The sequence below is a fragment of the Brienomyrus brachyistius genome, chromosome 9 (genome assembly GCF_023856365.1).
Source record: "Brienomyrus brachyistius isolate T26 chromosome 9, BBRACH_0.4, whole genome shotgun sequence".
Classification (NCBI taxonomy): domain Eukaryota; kingdom Metazoa; phylum Chordata; class Actinopteri; order Osteoglossiformes; family Mormyridae; genus Brienomyrus; species Brienomyrus brachyistius.
In genome coordinates, this window is record NC_064541.1 from 7,987,681 (window position 1) to 8,003,273 (window position 15,593).

Below are 15,593 nucleotides of genomic sequence, written 5' to 3' on the forward strand. Positions count from 1 at the left end.
GGAATTTTCCTGAGCTGCTTCTGATCCGCCTCTTTCTGCTGAGCTCTACAGGTCACAGCAGGTCGCTGGACTTTTAATGAAGCTCAGGAACAATTTGCCGGTGAATAATAAAATTTCCAGAACCAGGTGAAATGACAGACAAAAAAACCACATTATATATGTTATACATAAATGTTTATAAATAAGAGTTATTGTTATAATTTTGTAATGAGTTTTATGTTCCTTATGCTTGTTTGTACTCTGCATTCCCCAACACTTTATTTTCTCCATCCCACCTTTATTACTATTCTTATTATTATTTCTGTTTCCAAAATTCTGTTCTGTACAGGTACTGTAAATACAGTAGATCCCAATGCAAATGTGCGATGAAAAACATCCATCAAGCAACTTTTCACTCCGTAGCTATCAAACAGGCACAATAGTTTTTTTTTTTATTACATTTTATTACAAAAGGATTTATTTACATATGCACTGATGATCATGTATCAATTAGTTACATTCCTCTACATTTACACTAGGTTAGAGTCAGAACTGAGCTCTACACTAGCTAGTGTTGCCTTTGCAGTAGCAGAAATAGAGGATTATGGGCAAACACGTCATAGAAACGGTTGCCAGGTGCCCCGTACTTCCTTCTGGAAGCAGGAAAATGCTCGATTTCTGACAGGAGCATCATTCAGACCAAATGGCATTGGAGGAAACAGAAAATTTCATAAATGCCGTCAAAATTGTATTGTGTAGATTATAGCCCTTTAAAGACCTTTGAAGACTTGGCATATTTTTATTGAAAAGGGCCAGCAACCATCTGACAGACTGCAAAACTTTCTGTTTAATTATGTGATCTCAGACTGAATTCTGTAGCATTAGCACAGAAAACAATATTTCTTTGTATTCCTGTTCTTTTATTGGCATGGTTATTTTCTTAATAAGCCAAACCATGAAATTGGTCTTTCAGCTCATTCATCTCTGAAGGACCTCATATTACATTTGAATTTCAATGAGGAATATTTACACTGTTATTATTCCTAGAGCACCAGAAAAATTTTGAGAGAAGGATGTTTGCTTGTTTATTTTCCCTCAGATAATAAAAAAACCCTTAAAATAGTCTTTATTCATCTTTCATGTATTAGTGTTGCCCATAAGCATTCCTGAACATCACTATTTATGAGATCTTGAGGTAAGTTTCCTAAAACGTTACAGGCCTATCAGATGTGGCTGCATCGAGTCAAAATGTGTTTAAAAATCTGTTGACATTATCTCATGCTTGGATGGTTTAACATAAATGTGCTGATAATTTCGGGTGGAAATGCAAATAGACGTATACATGTCAAGAGGCAATAGCGGACTCCGTGCATCAACAGAATGATTCGGATCACACGATGGTGGACTTTGGATGCAAAAACTCCAGCCTGAAGGATAAGACGATCGAAGATGGATTCAAACATGGACGAAAAGAAGTCAAGGATGTCTAAACCATGTTCACACGTTCTGACGCTCTTTCCCAGAATACACCTCGCCTTCTCACGTCACGTTAAACGCAATAACACATACACACCTACATAGATATAAAGCATACATTCTCTAGCTCAGACACATCATGCCATTGTTGTACATGCTACACATATCACTGAATCTGTTCATTTCTCTTTAGGTTACCCAGCAGGGGCTACTCAATGTCTGAAGAACTAAAACAAGTTCCGGACAGGAAAGAGGTTCAGTGTGTCAGAGCAGAGGCATCAGACCAGACTGACGGTCGGACCAAGGTTACAGAGGAGGTGTAGCAGACCACCCCCTCTAGCCCACCCCTACAAACAGCTGCCTTCTCTGTTGAAGTCCCCTCCCCCTTCCAGGGGGCTTCTCCATGGGGGCCTGCGTTTGTCCTGGCTGCCGTCAGTCTGTACAAGGACTTCCAGGTGAGCTGGTCTGGCGTCGTGGCCCGGAGCTCCGCAGAGCTCGGTATGCTGCCTCCGACCTGGTCTCCAGGGTCGAGGGAAGGGGGCCGAGCCTGGGTCTCATGTAGGGGGCCTCTCTGCTTCGTCTGTGGATCAAGCAGAAAGCAAACCTCCATCAACACACAGACAGTGTGACTGATCAGAGCTTTATGGGTAGTAATATAGAACGGAATTGTTTAGCAGAGGATTGAACCTAAGGATATTCTCACAGGGACTGCTGAGGATTACACAAGGCTCTCTTTGGGTACAGAGGCAGCACCTGGGCCTCAGGGTGTATGTCTGATGACATACAGCACCAGTCAAAAGTTTGGACCTATTAAAAGGATTATATTTCACAATAATTATAAAGACATCAAAACTATAAAATAACATATATGGAATTATGCACTGACCAAAAAATGTATTAAACAAAAAAATGTAATTTGTTGGAGAGAAGGGGGCATCTCTGCGGGTTGGAACTCAGAAGGCTGCCAGTTCAAATCCCGCGGCCGGCAGAGTGATCCCACCAATGGGCAATCGCTCCAGGGATTGGCTGAGCCTACTGTCTCCTCTATCCCAGTTCCATGAGGTGGTCTCCTGGGATGCTTTTCCAGCTGTCCTGCAGGAGCTACCGCATATATGCTGAGTGCTCATTGCCTACTTTTCCTTCACTCTCTAGCTAAATTCCTCCAAAAACATTTCTACTGATTTTAGGTCAGTTGCCCTGGTTCATTCTAGAAACTGAGCATTGCAATATATCAAACTTCATTTTTACAGGTGCAGGGATATGGAATTCTGGAATAATGACCTGCAACTTTCAGTATGGTTCCTGTACGGTACAATTTGGTAAAATTTCGGGCTTCTATAATGGGTTGGGCCTACTGAATGTGGCAGGGTATCCTGCAATGCCCCTGGTTGTGTACTGGCATGCTGCGAGGCCGTAGGGTCCATGTCAGCAGTCTCACCACTGCCACCAAGTGGAGATGGAGATCCATCGTCCCCTGGAGAAGCAAACTGCAGCTCGGGTCCCAGGGCCGCGATGGAGCTTCTGGGTCTGCTGCAGCGATCTCCTGAGAGGCTCCTCCGCAGGACAGACTGCAGGGACAGAGGGTACACACTCAGGGGATGAAGCCCTACATGTGGGTCATATATATGTGTGTTTGTATGGGTTTGTAATATTCCGGCTCCTACTGTTATTATTAACACGAAAAGGAAAAGTCAGATCAAGGTCATATAGTGATGGCAAATCTGTGTTTTTTCATCATAACTGTTACAGAATAAATCAATCATTAATAAATATATTACAAAAAGTAGCTTGGCTGAGGCATAAAATAATGTGAGATTCATGTATCGTGTAACTTTATGGTCACCAATCACTGCTGGCTGCTGCATGGGGTGGAGGGGCTCCTGATTGGCTGCGTGTAGCATACCTTGCGTGTGAGGGGGCTGCTGGGTGCTGAGGCTGTGCTGTACAGGCTCAGGCTAGAATTGGAGCGGCTGACGCCCAGCGGCTTGGACGTGCTGTTGCCCTTGCGGGACGTGCTGAACGAGCCAGAGGTGAGGTATTTCTCCTTTATCTTCAGGTTGGTTCTCCCTTTCACTAAAGGGTAGGAGGGAAGACAGTATGGTTGATAGAAGTGATGGACAAAATGATGCTTCATGATTCATATGCTGTATTTTTTACCGCACGGTAGTGCTCTTGAATTTGTGGCATGCTTTGTGCCCTTGTGAACAGAGAGCACCATCTAGTGGATTGAAAAAATACAGCAAATGGTTCATGAAGCGTCATTTTGTCCATGTTTGATAGGTTGCAGGGCTGAGAAATACCACAGGGTAGTAAAAACACAAATGAATAAAGGAAAGGATTCATTACATTAAATGTTAACAAATAATGTGGATAAGGCTCCTTTAAGAAAGACAGTCAACAGAAAAACGAAACCCCCCAAAACATAAATGTCACACCCCAATCATGCCGATCCTCCTGTCCCCTGTCCCTCATTTACCTCTTGTGGGTTCCAAGTGCTTATCAGCTGTTTCGAGTTGTCTTTGTTAGTTCTGTGTATTTAAGTCCACGTTAGAGTATCTTTCCCTAGTCCGGTCATTGTAATGTTATGTTTTGGTTATGGTTCTTGTTCCTGTATGCCTCTCCCTTCGCCCATTAAATCCCTATTTGCCCCAGCCTTTCTGTCCCTTGCCTAGTCCATGCGCTTCAACTCATGACAATAAAGTTAACTAAAAACCATGCACGCTGAACACTCTGCAAAATACTCCCTCTCAAGGTTGTATCCCTTACCTCTACAAGGATCATTCTTAACCAGGAACTCATCCAGTGCGGTCCAGCCTCCACCGACACGTACCATCAGGGTGCTGCGCAGAATCCGGACCATCCTCAGCTGCTGCGAGTCCCCAAACTGCAGCCACAAGAAACAGCTGAGCAGTGTGCTCAACCCCCCCACCCACCCCAATTCAATCAATGTCTGCAAGTGCACCGTCTGAGTGCTCACGTACCCGGTAACGATTGGCACTGATCTGCTCCACCTGGAACCTCTTGGGGCAGTTACACTGGGACACCTGCCGACTCACCTGGGGGACGAGAAGGGGACAGTCGCTAACCGTAAAGTGCACTGCCAGACCCAAATGCATGCCTCTGAAGTCACTCTCGATCACCTTTCTCTGGAGTTTTTAGTGTGAAAATAAACGTAACTGGAATTTCCTAGAGCATAAATCACCCCTAATAAACTTGAAAATGTAAACTAATATGCCAAAAGAACTATCTTCCACACTATATTCATTAGATAAATGTCTGGTTGATATGTCTGAATGGTCCTGGATGACTGGGTGATGTTAAGTGGATGGATGATGGAAACATTTTCGCACAATGACTGGCTTATATACTGGTTCATTTGGCAATGAATGTAGGTCTTATGGCAACAGTCTGAGTCACATGCAATCTACAAATTCACCTCTTCATTGATCTGGTCTGCATCCAGTGTCCTTCGGTATGGGTCTCTGCTGGGGTGGAGCGTGCTTACGAACTCGTAGTAATCAATGTAACCATCTCCATTGATGTCGAAGATATTAGCAACTGCAGCCATCTCAAGAGAGTTTGTCGGGAATTCTGAAAAGCGGGAGAGGCAGGACATTTTAAGAAATGTCGCATACTTATAATGGAGGACTGCTGATGTGCTAGCTAACGATTTGGTAAATAAATATGACAGGTCAAATGACTAGTTAATGTATTGTTGGGATGACTAGGGAATGTGCTGGGGAGATGAATAGTGAATGTTTTGGGTCAGCAGGAGCTCACTGGAGGCAAGCACACTGTTAACGAAGGCCTTCTGAGTGATACGGCCATCCTGGTCCTTGTCAATCCCCCGGAAGACGTCCAGGATGCGGGATTTCAGGTGGCTGATCCACTGAGTGTACCGCTTCCTCCAGACCTCGAAGTCAAAGTTGGCGAACGCTTCCATCTGTCCAGAAACACAACCGAAGGGGAAGAAACAGAAGCAATATGAAGAAAAATGTAAAGTATTTATAGATTTTATAAAGTCTAGTATTGGGTTAAATGAATGACCAGAATATCTAACAATCATATCACTAAGGTAAGTTGAACATATCTGTGTTAACTCTAAGATAATTTAGAATAAGTGCTGTTTTGATGCTGCGATAGACCAGACTAAAATGTTTCAAATAGATTATTTTTTGTTTATTAAATACTCGTTCAGTTTTAATGTAAAATGTAAGGCAAGAGATGTAAAAGAGGACAGAGGTTGATGGCGGGCATAGCATTACTGAAATAGCATGCAGTGATGCTCCTCTTACAGTATCAGTCTTACTGTAGCTATGGAACTTTTACGGCTAGCGTCCAAGGAAGCAGCACAGATGCCGTGAATTCAGGTAAACGGGGGTTTATTTGGGAAACACAGGACAGAAAACGCATGCACGAACGTCAACAATGTTAATGACCAGACGGGGAAACATACTCGAACGAAGACTTAAATATACAGGACTAATTAACAACAACTAGACACAGCTGAAAACACCGGGATTCCACACAAGGTAAATGAGGGGACGTGGGACACAGGAGGATCGGACGAGCAGGGAATGGCAGGAACATGATGACACTGAGGTGACAGTACAGAAGGGGCCAGAGATGCTTGTCACATCTCCTACATGTGGCGTCTTGATGTCTACTCCCCGACACACGACAACGTCCTAAATAATGAGAGGCGGCTGAGACAAGCAGCTGAAATATCTTAGCCCTGAAAATTCGGCAGTTGTAGGATCTGTTCAAATGTACCGGTGCATTATCATCAATGAGCTGACCAACAGTAAATGGCTTATTGGAGAGAGACCGCCCGATGGAACTTAGGAAGAGCTTAAGAAGAGGTCACCTCTCGTAGCTTTTGCTGGTGCTCCAGAAGTCGACTTTGTCGGGCCAACGCCACGAGCCACAGCTGCTTCCAGTGGCTGACCAGCTGGCCCAGGTTGGCATTTTGAGGTTCCAGGTTCTCCAAGGGCAAAGTCGTTGGGGGCTGAAGCTTCTGGGTTCCCTTCCTCTCTGAAATCAAACGGCCGGTCAGTGTCAGACACGCTGCCCATACTCATCTCTCAGTCGACTCATACGCTATGCAAAGGTGCATTTAATGAAACAGCAAATAATGCAGCTCACTAACTTGTGGAGGTTTTACGGCTCGGGGACATGAGCTGTTTCGGCACCATCTTCATTTTGCACGATTTTATGGCGCTCTCGACCTCAGGAACCTTTCGATTCAGCTCATCCATGAAGACCTAGGAAGGAGAAAAAAAGACTTATTGAATTAACTTGATGCCATTTGGTACAGTTGAACAGAACGAATAATTTTAAAGGCACAAGTACACACTGCTTTGCATGACTGGCTTCTGCGTTTATATTTGTTGTAGTGATGTCTGGAGTTATCAGCTCATTTCTAATAAGACATTAATAAGCAATAAAAATACCCTCAATGCAAAAACCATTTGTGAAATCTAAGGTTCACAAAATCAGTCATGCTAAGAGATCTCCTTCCGTTTTCTTCTGCAGGGTGGGTAGATAATTCAGCATTCCCCTTCATTGTCTTTTCTAATTCCTAGGGGGACTCCTACCTCATGCTGAGATATGAGCTCCTCGGTGCCCTCCATGCTTTCTGGAAACCCCTCTTGATCCCTCAGGGCCAGTGACTCCTCAGCCGCGGAGATCCAGTCAAGCAACCGCTGCACCTCCTCCCGCTCAGCCTCCAGCGTCGACAAGCCGCTTCGGATTCGTTCTCCCTGCTGCTGAGCCCAAGCTTGCACCTGTAGCAAAAGGAAAATATGTCGAACCGTCGACCAAAAGTTTACTATTACCAGCTCCTAAGAGACGCGACAGCCAGTCCCCTGTCCCAGGACAGGCCGATTCCTTTAGACTTTTTTCTGAAGATATGTGAAATTGTATGTTGTGTAACTACCTTCTAAGCGGAGAAGACTGGTTGAGAAGCTTTGCTATGCTAAAGGAGATTTTAAGGGAAGGCAATAGAAGAGCTGCTAAGCAACATGTGTGAAATTAGATCCTTAGGTGAGAGAGCAGATGCTAAAGGGCACAGAGGATACACCAAGGCAAGAGATCTGATGTTATGCTAAGTGGTTAGAAGAGATGTAACACTTAAAATGCCACAGTTAGAACACTTAAAAAAGCTAAGCGGCCCGGTGAGATGCTAAGCTAAAAGGCCCAGGTAGTTTTCTTCAGGAGTTGTAGCCTAGCCCACCTCTTCCAGGCGGGTTTTAGTGACACTGATCCAGGATTTGATAGTAATGACAGAGTCAGGATGGCAGGCTGAGAGGATCTCCTCCCCAAGGGCACGGATGCTATCGAGCTCCATCTCCTGGCACTGCAGTGAGTTCATCGACTCCTGTATAGACAGAGGGAAAGATAAGTTCCTTCAGCATTGACATACAATCGAAAGGTCGCAAGTTCCATCCCTGTACTGTGTTATTATACCCTGAATTATTGAAGTAGGTCATTCAGCGTGTTAATGGATTGAGGTATATACCTTTATTTAAGTCACTATGGACAAAGGCATTTGCTAGGTACAGTGATATTGTTTTGGGGCTTGTGACTGCAGCCTCACTCCCGCACCTGGTGCTGCTTGTGGAACATCAGCAAGGCTTCCTCTTCCTCCGGGATGGGCCCGTACTTCAAAGTCCTCTCCACGTCGGAGAGACGCTCCAGAAAGGAGTGCACCAAGCGGTCAAACTCCTCTGCCTGTGAAGGTATATCACAGGATTTTTGTATCAAAAAGAGCACAGATGCCCCCCCCTACCCTCTCGATACTATCATCCCTTCTGCCGGAATCCTAGGACCAAGGCCCACCTGTCGGAGGGCGTCCTCCAACCTTGCCTGCTTGGATACGGACAGCTTGCAAATTGTCTCCCAACGCCCATCAAGCTCCTCCATTTGCTCAAGTAGCCAACGGCTGTCCGCCATGCTGCTTTTAGTCAGGTCCCGCACAGAACGCTTCAAAGTCTTAATACATCCCGCTCTCTTGCCCAGCTCCTTCTGAAACACCTGCATTACCACGGGAATTGGGTTTTACTACCTGAGCACGTGAGGAGGACCAATTAGCTTCTGCTAATTCATTTCTCATACTGCCATGGAAATTTCCACAAAATAATCAAATAAGATGGACCTTATGTTTGTCTATAAGATTGGTGACCAGGTCCTTTTCTCCTCCAACAGGCATGTCCTCGGCCAGCTGTGGCTCAGCCCTAAACAACCAGTCCATCAGCGCCTGAAGAGCGTCTGTGAATCTGCCTGAAAACAATAATGCTTCTTCCAGTTTGTGTTGCCTGAAAGTAAAAAAACATATATGTATCATTCATAGATAAAATATATATAATTATATGTTTATTCAGTTTCAAAAATGGACGGTCCACTAAGACCTTTAAATTGCCCTGACCTCTCCATAGACTTTCCATTGATGGTATCCCATGAGTCTCGGAGCTCAGACACAAGGTCTGCCAGCTGCTGTTTGTCCTCAGGGCTTTGGGATTTCTCGAGCAGAGCCCTTCCCCTCTTCATGGTGGCCTCATACATGGGCCTCTTAAGCCTCAGAAGCTTCTGGAATTCCTGGGTACATGCATAGACATGAAGAATTTAAGCATGGGCTAGAATGTGCCTAGAATTATTTTCTGAGGTGAACATTTGTTTTTGGTGTGGACACATAATTTAGTTCTATAGATTTAAAATTTTGGAATTAATTTGATAAATTGTTTGTGTAGATGATGATGCCTCATAAGTCTTGGGTCTCAGATGCCAGAAGGCTGTATCTTCTTTAATGTCCAGATTTAAAAGAATATCATTGTTTGCTCAAAGCTGTCGCATTTCAACACCAGCAGATAGGAGACAGATGTTATGAATCAGAAGACTTTCAGTCCACAGGCCCAGCTTGAGTGGCCAACCTTCTGCTCTGTCAGCTGCTGCTTTATCTCTTCATGGGACACGGCGATCTCTTTATGTGTATCCAATGTCTGCTCCACTTCCACCATCCAGTCCACCAGGAGGCGCCATGACTCATTGAACTGCAATTGACACAATGATTCATTGAGGGATTCACTACAGCGGGTCTTCATGAGTATGATCCACATGGATGGAGAACGGGCTGTGAGGAACACTACCTGCTTGGCTTGCTTCTTGACCTCCTCCAGCGAGGCGGCCCTCTCAGCCACACGCTGCTGGAGCTTCTCATAGCGGGCCTGTACAGTCATCACCAAGTTCTGCACCACGTTACCCTCCTCCTTCCTGCTGAGCTCCTTCAGCCGTAAAGCTGCACTCTCCACTGTGGCTTTCTTCTCGCCGTAAGCCTGCACCTCACTCACCAACATCTATCCCGGCACACACATACACACGTTTGCATTCATATCTTTGTTGGGACTTCCCATTTACTTTTAGGGGGAAAACCCCTCATCCCAAACACATCTCTAATGTAGGCTAATAGCCCACATACCCTAAGCTGCCATCTGACCTGTATTTACTGAGCCACTTTCTGGTCTGGATACCCATCTCCAACGCGGAAAGTCCTGACTCACCCTGTGGTCCTGCAGCTGAGCACAGACTGCGTCCAGGAGGAAGCTGGGTGTCTGCAGAGCACTGATGGCCTCCTCACATTGCGCCATCTTGGTCAGCAAGTCCTGGACGGTGCTATGAAACTCCTTCGCCAGACTCAGTCCCTCAGTCAACTTAGCCTGATCAGAGAGAACGCAAGACTGCAAGTTAGTGGCGTATGGGCTGTTTAAACTTCTCTTAAACTGATTAAGACTCAAACCTCCCACAAAATAGACATCTACAGCACTGTCCAGAAGTCTTAGGCAGTTAAAAGAAATGTTTCAAGTTCTTTATCTGGTTTGTAAGTGTACATTTGCTCAGAAGAAAAAAACACAATTTAACATAGGCAAATTAAGAGTAATACAATAAAAACTAGCCAAAATTTCTTCCATTCTCCAAAAAGCTACTGATATCTTGTTGGATGGTGAGATGGTCACCTTTTCAGTTCCAAACATCTCCTCAGGGGCACCCCAGCCATTCCAAGTATTTATTAAATTTCACCACCAGCTCACTTAATTATTTAACTTAATTATAAAAAAAAAATAGATTTTGATTAGCTATGTGAGATGTGCTAGTGGTCGAGTCAAAAAATACATGGATGTATCGGATGTTGGCTGGTTATAGTGTGGTGATTGTAGCAGAGTTTTTGTAAGTCTTTGCTAAGCAGACACACCTTCACAAGCATAATTGCATAGTGTTTCACCAACAAAAAAATCATTTACACATCATTTTCTTTGGCTGCTAAAGACTTTTGCACAGTACTGTATATAAATGATGACTATATGTTGAGTAGCTTTAGTAGCTCAAGGTCTCCGTACTCGCCATACCCTCCCATATGTCCTTTAAGCCAGTTTGCCGGAATGGATATCGGAGTAAGCACACAAAGTAAGACAGGGGACAGCATGGAGGTGTCGAGAACATACCATGGGATTTTACATCAGTAGTTATGATTTAGGGATTTATTAATAAACGGATTACTTTGCACCTAACTTCTTCATTAACATTAGGTTGTAAGTGTGTGAGAGGTCACTGCATCCCTGCTTGGTACTCTATGCTCCTCCTTATCGTACATTTTTAATTCTACAGCCTATAAGATTCTTTTGTTTTTGTCTGATTCGCGTCCAAATGTCTGAGAAGGGGGCTGAGAGACCTTCATCATACCAGTGTACAAGGTTGCTTATCTTTGTGTACGCTAATTTCTTATTTGCAGTGAAATGTCACTTTGTCCAGCTGAGCACTGGCCAATCATGCTGACTTTCTTTAATTTTCTGAGTGACTAAAGCCCAGAATAGTGGTTCTCAACCTTTTTTTTTTTTGTAGTGCGACCCAATATTTTCTATGCCAGCTCAGTCACAACCCTACATGAAGTATAAGTTTAAATTAACGCTATGATCAAGAGTGCAGTGCACTCTGCAGTGTACGCCAATTAATCTCTATTGTACAAATCTGATTGGATGTGCCAGTGAATTTTAAATTAAGTATCTATGGTTTGACTTCTTGCACCGGATGAGTATTCGCTAGCTTTACGTAAGCATTTACAGACCCAAGACCCATTTATATAGGTTAACTCTAGAATTGGGGATGGGAAATCTGATCGTGGATCAGTATAGGAGCTTGCTAGTTTTACAATGCTTACATTTCCAACTCCTCTCGGCCCTTTCAGGTTGCGACCCATGGATTGAGAATCACTGGCCTAGATTACATAATATCAGGGCACCCATCTTGGTGTCTTATGATATTTCTGTAAAATATGTTCCAACACACCCACTACTCTGCACTGGATGATGAATGGATTGTCCAGCACAATTGAAGGGGGCATTTTTTGAAGTCCCACAGCAACAGGCATCAGCACAGACGATAAGGAGCTCTACCTTTCTCTCTTGCACTTTGCTGTAGACAGTCTCCCACTTCTGCTCCAGTATGCACAGACTGTGCTCTGTGCTGGAACCTCGGGCAACATCGTGGTTCTCCAGAAGCCGGTGGATGGTGTCCCTCACATTGTCATAGGTCTGTCGCTTGGACTCCATCTCCTTGCACAGTTCCTGGAGAAGCGGGACACATAGAGGTCAGCGCTCATTCTTTCGTCTCCTACCAATAAAGGTACATTAAGTATTCCTGTCAACACGCGTGCTCTGTCTTATCTGGTGTTTAAGTGATTACTTCATGATGTGTCATGAGCCGTTCACCACTGTACTTCTGGCATACATTTTGTTAACAAGTGCCTGTTGTGCTACAAGGTGTGTCATGGTACCAGATGTGCATTGAGCCTCTCATTGGCTGTCTCAGGAAGCCCCCACACCAGCCTGGATGATGACATCCTCAACTCTGTGTTCTCCAGCCACTGCAGCAGGTCCTGGATCTCCATTGTAACATCTTGGACCTGGAGATAAAATGTTCAATCAGCCAGTCAACTAAACTTTCAATGTCTCTGTCAGATCCCTGTATGAATCACAATATAGATACTAATGATCACACAGCTTAATTATTTATTGACACTAGAGGGCAGTACAGGACATAAAATATGGAACATCTGGTTCTCTACGTCTAGTTCACTTTGGGATCATTCTACCAGTACTTTTAATCTTCCTTATCTTCTCCCCACTCTTCCACTGCTGTACCTGAACTACTCCCAATACAATATTGACATATGATCCATTCTTTACCTGACTCAGGTTGTTCTCCAACTCTAGCTGTCTCCTCTCGGTCTCACAGCGCACATACTCCCAGCGTTCATTGAGTTGTTCTAGCTTGGCCTGAAGACCATGAGGGCTATCACCAGAGCCAGCCTCCAAAAGCTCCCTGCCCACCCGATTCAGGGACTCCACTGTCCGCACGTGTGACATCACATCATTCCGGAGAACCTGGACAGTAACAATGACCTTGTCTTTTCTGGTCTATGGAGAAGGCACTTTGCTGACAGTCAGGGTGACTCCGGGTGTACCTTATGCTTGGCTAACTCGATCTCACAGATCTGCAGGTCGATGCTGATTGGACGGGGTCCCTGCAGAAGGTCCGCTGTGTGGGAAAGCCAGGTATGTAGCTCATCCAGCGTGTTCTGGAACTGACCCAGGCCTAGGAGAGCACACTCCAGCTGGTGCTGAAATGCCGTGGTGGTAAAGCCCAGTCAATACATCACAAATTCTGCTTCAGCCATGACTTGAATCTGCTGTGACCACAATCCAAACATGCTGTTCTTCTGATTTCCCCAATATTCCCAATATATATTACAGTATGTGGAAAATTACTCATCCATTCATGGGAATAAATTTGGTCAGCTTGTGGAACATGGAGGTCACGATTACCTGTCTGCTCACTGTTTCCCCCTCCAGGCCATCCCAACGTCGGCGAAAGTCCTCCAGAGGCGATGTGAGGCCGGCCGTCTCGTGGTCCAGTGGGAGACGGTAGACAAAGCGGTGGTTGAGGCTCTCCATCTCGATCTTCTTTTGGTACAGCTCCCGTTTAAATGCCTAGGTGGGGCAAGCCCTGTGTCAATATGTCGCTACCTCTTAGTAATGGTCACTAACAGGATGTAAAGCAAATTGGACATTATACAGAGCAGGTGAAGTGGATGCATCCACACTGGAGCTGCTCATTCGCCTCACCTTTAAGTCACACAGTTGCTGTTTCACAGCCTCCAAGTCAGTCTCTACCAAAAACTTTTCCGTGGACTTCAACTCAGCCGATCTGAGCCACTCAAACAGTCCCTGTAGAGCACAGAAATGACCGTAACCTCAAACGTTCTAAAAAGTTAATATGATCCTTTGTTTCAACAGGGTGTCACCTATGTGACTGCTGTTTTCAGTTAAATACTGCACAGAGAGTCACCAAATTTTAGATATTAATTTTACGACCCGTATTAAACACTTTGATATGAAAGGAGAATTTAAATGGCTGGGCCGAGTAGATGTGTAAAATTCTACATATTCTGAGTCATGTAAACTAACAAACATAGTCGCCTGATAAATCACGGGTTTGGAACTTTTTTCCCAAGGACTAAATTCCACCAGCAGCACATAGCCAAGCTTCACTGCATCCAAAAAAAATGCCAAATGGGGGGGGGGGGAAATCACGCGGTCTGGATGTGGAGCCGAATCCGCCAGTTGGTGATCACTGCAATAAATTCATAATGTTTACAGTATACTGTCTCTTCCCATTCCAGAGCTGATAAGCTGATGAGAACTACATACATGCGATCTTGTTACCAGAAAAACTAAATAGCAAAGGGATTTTTGTATTTACAAGCACCGACTACCTACTCAAACGTCACCAGCTTACAAATAGTATACAAAACAATGTTTTTTAAAAAAAAAATGGAATTCTCCTTTGCGTGTTATAACCAAAACGATTAACGCTATCAGTCCGAATCATTCGGATAAGAGATAATGGAGCTGATGTTTCAAAAACTCAAAGCTCATTCCCTCTGGCAGCAGCCCTCAAGTATGAAGCATGTTGGCCTGGAGAAGTGGTTCATTTAACAAATTTAATTAAAAAAAAGCTTATTTAAAAAATATAATTAATTCTCAGTGGAACACAGAAGCCTGCTGACTAGTTCAGACAATATTAATCGGAAGAGAGACTCTGGGCTTTAACTCAGCTGAAGTTCAACAATTTTACAGTGAAGGTCATAAGAACCATTAGCTCTGCACTGGCAGAGCCCGGCAAATTCTGTCAGACAGTCATCAGTAAAACACCAGGGGACAAAGGTCGCCTTCCGGCCAACGAGCTGAGAATGAAGAACACGCTTTTCAAAAGGCCTGCAGTTTGGCTCGTCCAGTGAGTGTCAGGCTCTGTGCCATTGTGGGCATGGATCTCAAATGGCTCCCACCTGCATGGTGTCCTGGTAGTGTAGCGCCACCTGCTGGGAGTTCTCCAGCTTGCTATGACACTCTGTCCACAGCTTGCTCAGGTTGTTCCATGTACCATAAAGCTGTAAAATCAGATACAGCTTTGACGTCAAACAGGCTTGCGAATGTATTATTCACAGATGCTGGCCCTGAAACAGGAACTCTCACCTCATCTAAACACTTAGTGACGTCTGGCTTGTCAATGTCCCCACACGCTGACATCAGATCCATTCCCAGAATTCCCAGTGAGTCAAGGTCTCCCTGCAGGCTGTCGATGTCGTCCCTGAGGGCCTAGGGAACCAAAAGGCTAGGTGTAAGGAATGATTTTGATTGGTTAAGGAACTAGACTGCAAACAAGAATGTGTTGTCAGTTCCGGTGGTAAGAGTAACCCTACTGCTCTGCTGTGTTACTAGGTATGTAACCTGAACCCAAACCAGGGAGACAGACTTGGGTGGCCGGGCACACCTGCATGCTCTCCAGACTCTGCTGGATGGTCACCGGGTCAGAGCCGTTCCCGTTCAGGTCCAGGATGGCCTGCTGCGTGTCGTTCAGCACGCCTGTCAGGTCGTTCACGTCCCCCCAGTACTTGGCAGCCAGGTCCAAGAGTTGATGGAGCCACTTGTCCCTCTCCTGAGCCTGGGCCTGCACCTCCTGCAAATGCTGTCCTAGGTCGCTCACCTGCTCTTGGATGGCTGCAGGCAGTGAACAGTGTTGTTAGTCAC

At 44.9% G+C, this 15,593-nt stretch overlaps 1 protein-coding gene across 5 annotated transcripts in view; it reads right to left on the reverse strand.

Moving 5' to 3' along the window:
* Window positions 1-430: 430 nt before the first annotated feature.
* Window positions 431-15,593, reverse strand: part of macf1b (microtubule actin crosslinking factor 1b) — a 38,714-nt gene continuing 23,551 nt past the window's right edge. For all 5 annotated transcript variants that reach the window (XM_049024749.1, XM_049024747.1, XM_049024746.1 and 2 more), the window contains 27 exons: window positions 15,337-15,563; window positions 15,039-15,161; window positions 14,852-14,953; window positions 13,629-13,730; window positions 13,329-13,493; window positions 12,968-13,123; window positions 12,690-12,887; window positions 12,278-12,406; window positions 11,898-12,068; window positions 10,011-10,166; window positions 9,600-9,806; window positions 9,384-9,503; window positions 8,882-9,051; window positions 8,612-8,771; window positions 8,296-8,490; window positions 8,062-8,187; window positions 7,691-7,834; window positions 7,053-7,241; window positions 6,605-6,719; window positions 6,323-6,489; window positions 5,236-5,398; window positions 4,892-5,046; window positions 4,437-4,511; window positions 4,222-4,339; window positions 3,359-3,528; window positions 2,894-3,023; window positions 431-2,035 (listed from right to left, as the gene is read on the reverse strand). In XM_049024749.1, the coding sequence (XP_048880706.1) occupies window positions 2,010-2,035; window positions 2,894-3,023; window positions 3,359-3,528; window positions 4,222-4,339; window positions 4,437-4,511; window positions 4,892-5,046; window positions 5,236-5,398; window positions 6,323-6,489; window positions 6,605-6,719; window positions 7,053-7,241; window positions 7,691-7,834; window positions 8,062-8,187; window positions 8,296-8,490; window positions 8,612-8,771; window positions 8,882-9,051; window positions 9,384-9,503; window positions 9,600-9,806; window positions 10,011-10,166; window positions 11,898-12,068; window positions 12,278-12,406; window positions 12,690-12,887; window positions 12,968-13,123; window positions 13,329-13,493; window positions 13,629-13,730; window positions 14,852-14,953; window positions 15,039-15,161; window positions 15,337-15,563 (3,959 nt within the window). In that variant the 3' untranslated portion in view covers window positions 431-2,009. The remainder of the gene's footprint in view (window positions 2,036-2,893; window positions 3,024-3,358; window positions 3,529-4,221; window positions 4,340-4,436; window positions 4,512-4,891; window positions 5,047-5,235; window positions 5,399-6,322; window positions 6,490-6,604; window positions 6,720-7,052; window positions 7,242-7,690; window positions 7,835-8,061; window positions 8,188-8,295; window positions 8,491-8,611; window positions 8,772-8,881; window positions 9,052-9,383; window positions 9,504-9,599; window positions 9,807-10,010; window positions 10,167-11,897; window positions 12,069-12,277; window positions 12,407-12,689; window positions 12,888-12,967; window positions 13,124-13,328; window positions 13,494-13,628; window positions 13,731-14,851; window positions 14,954-15,038; window positions 15,162-15,336; window positions 15,564-15,593) is intronic.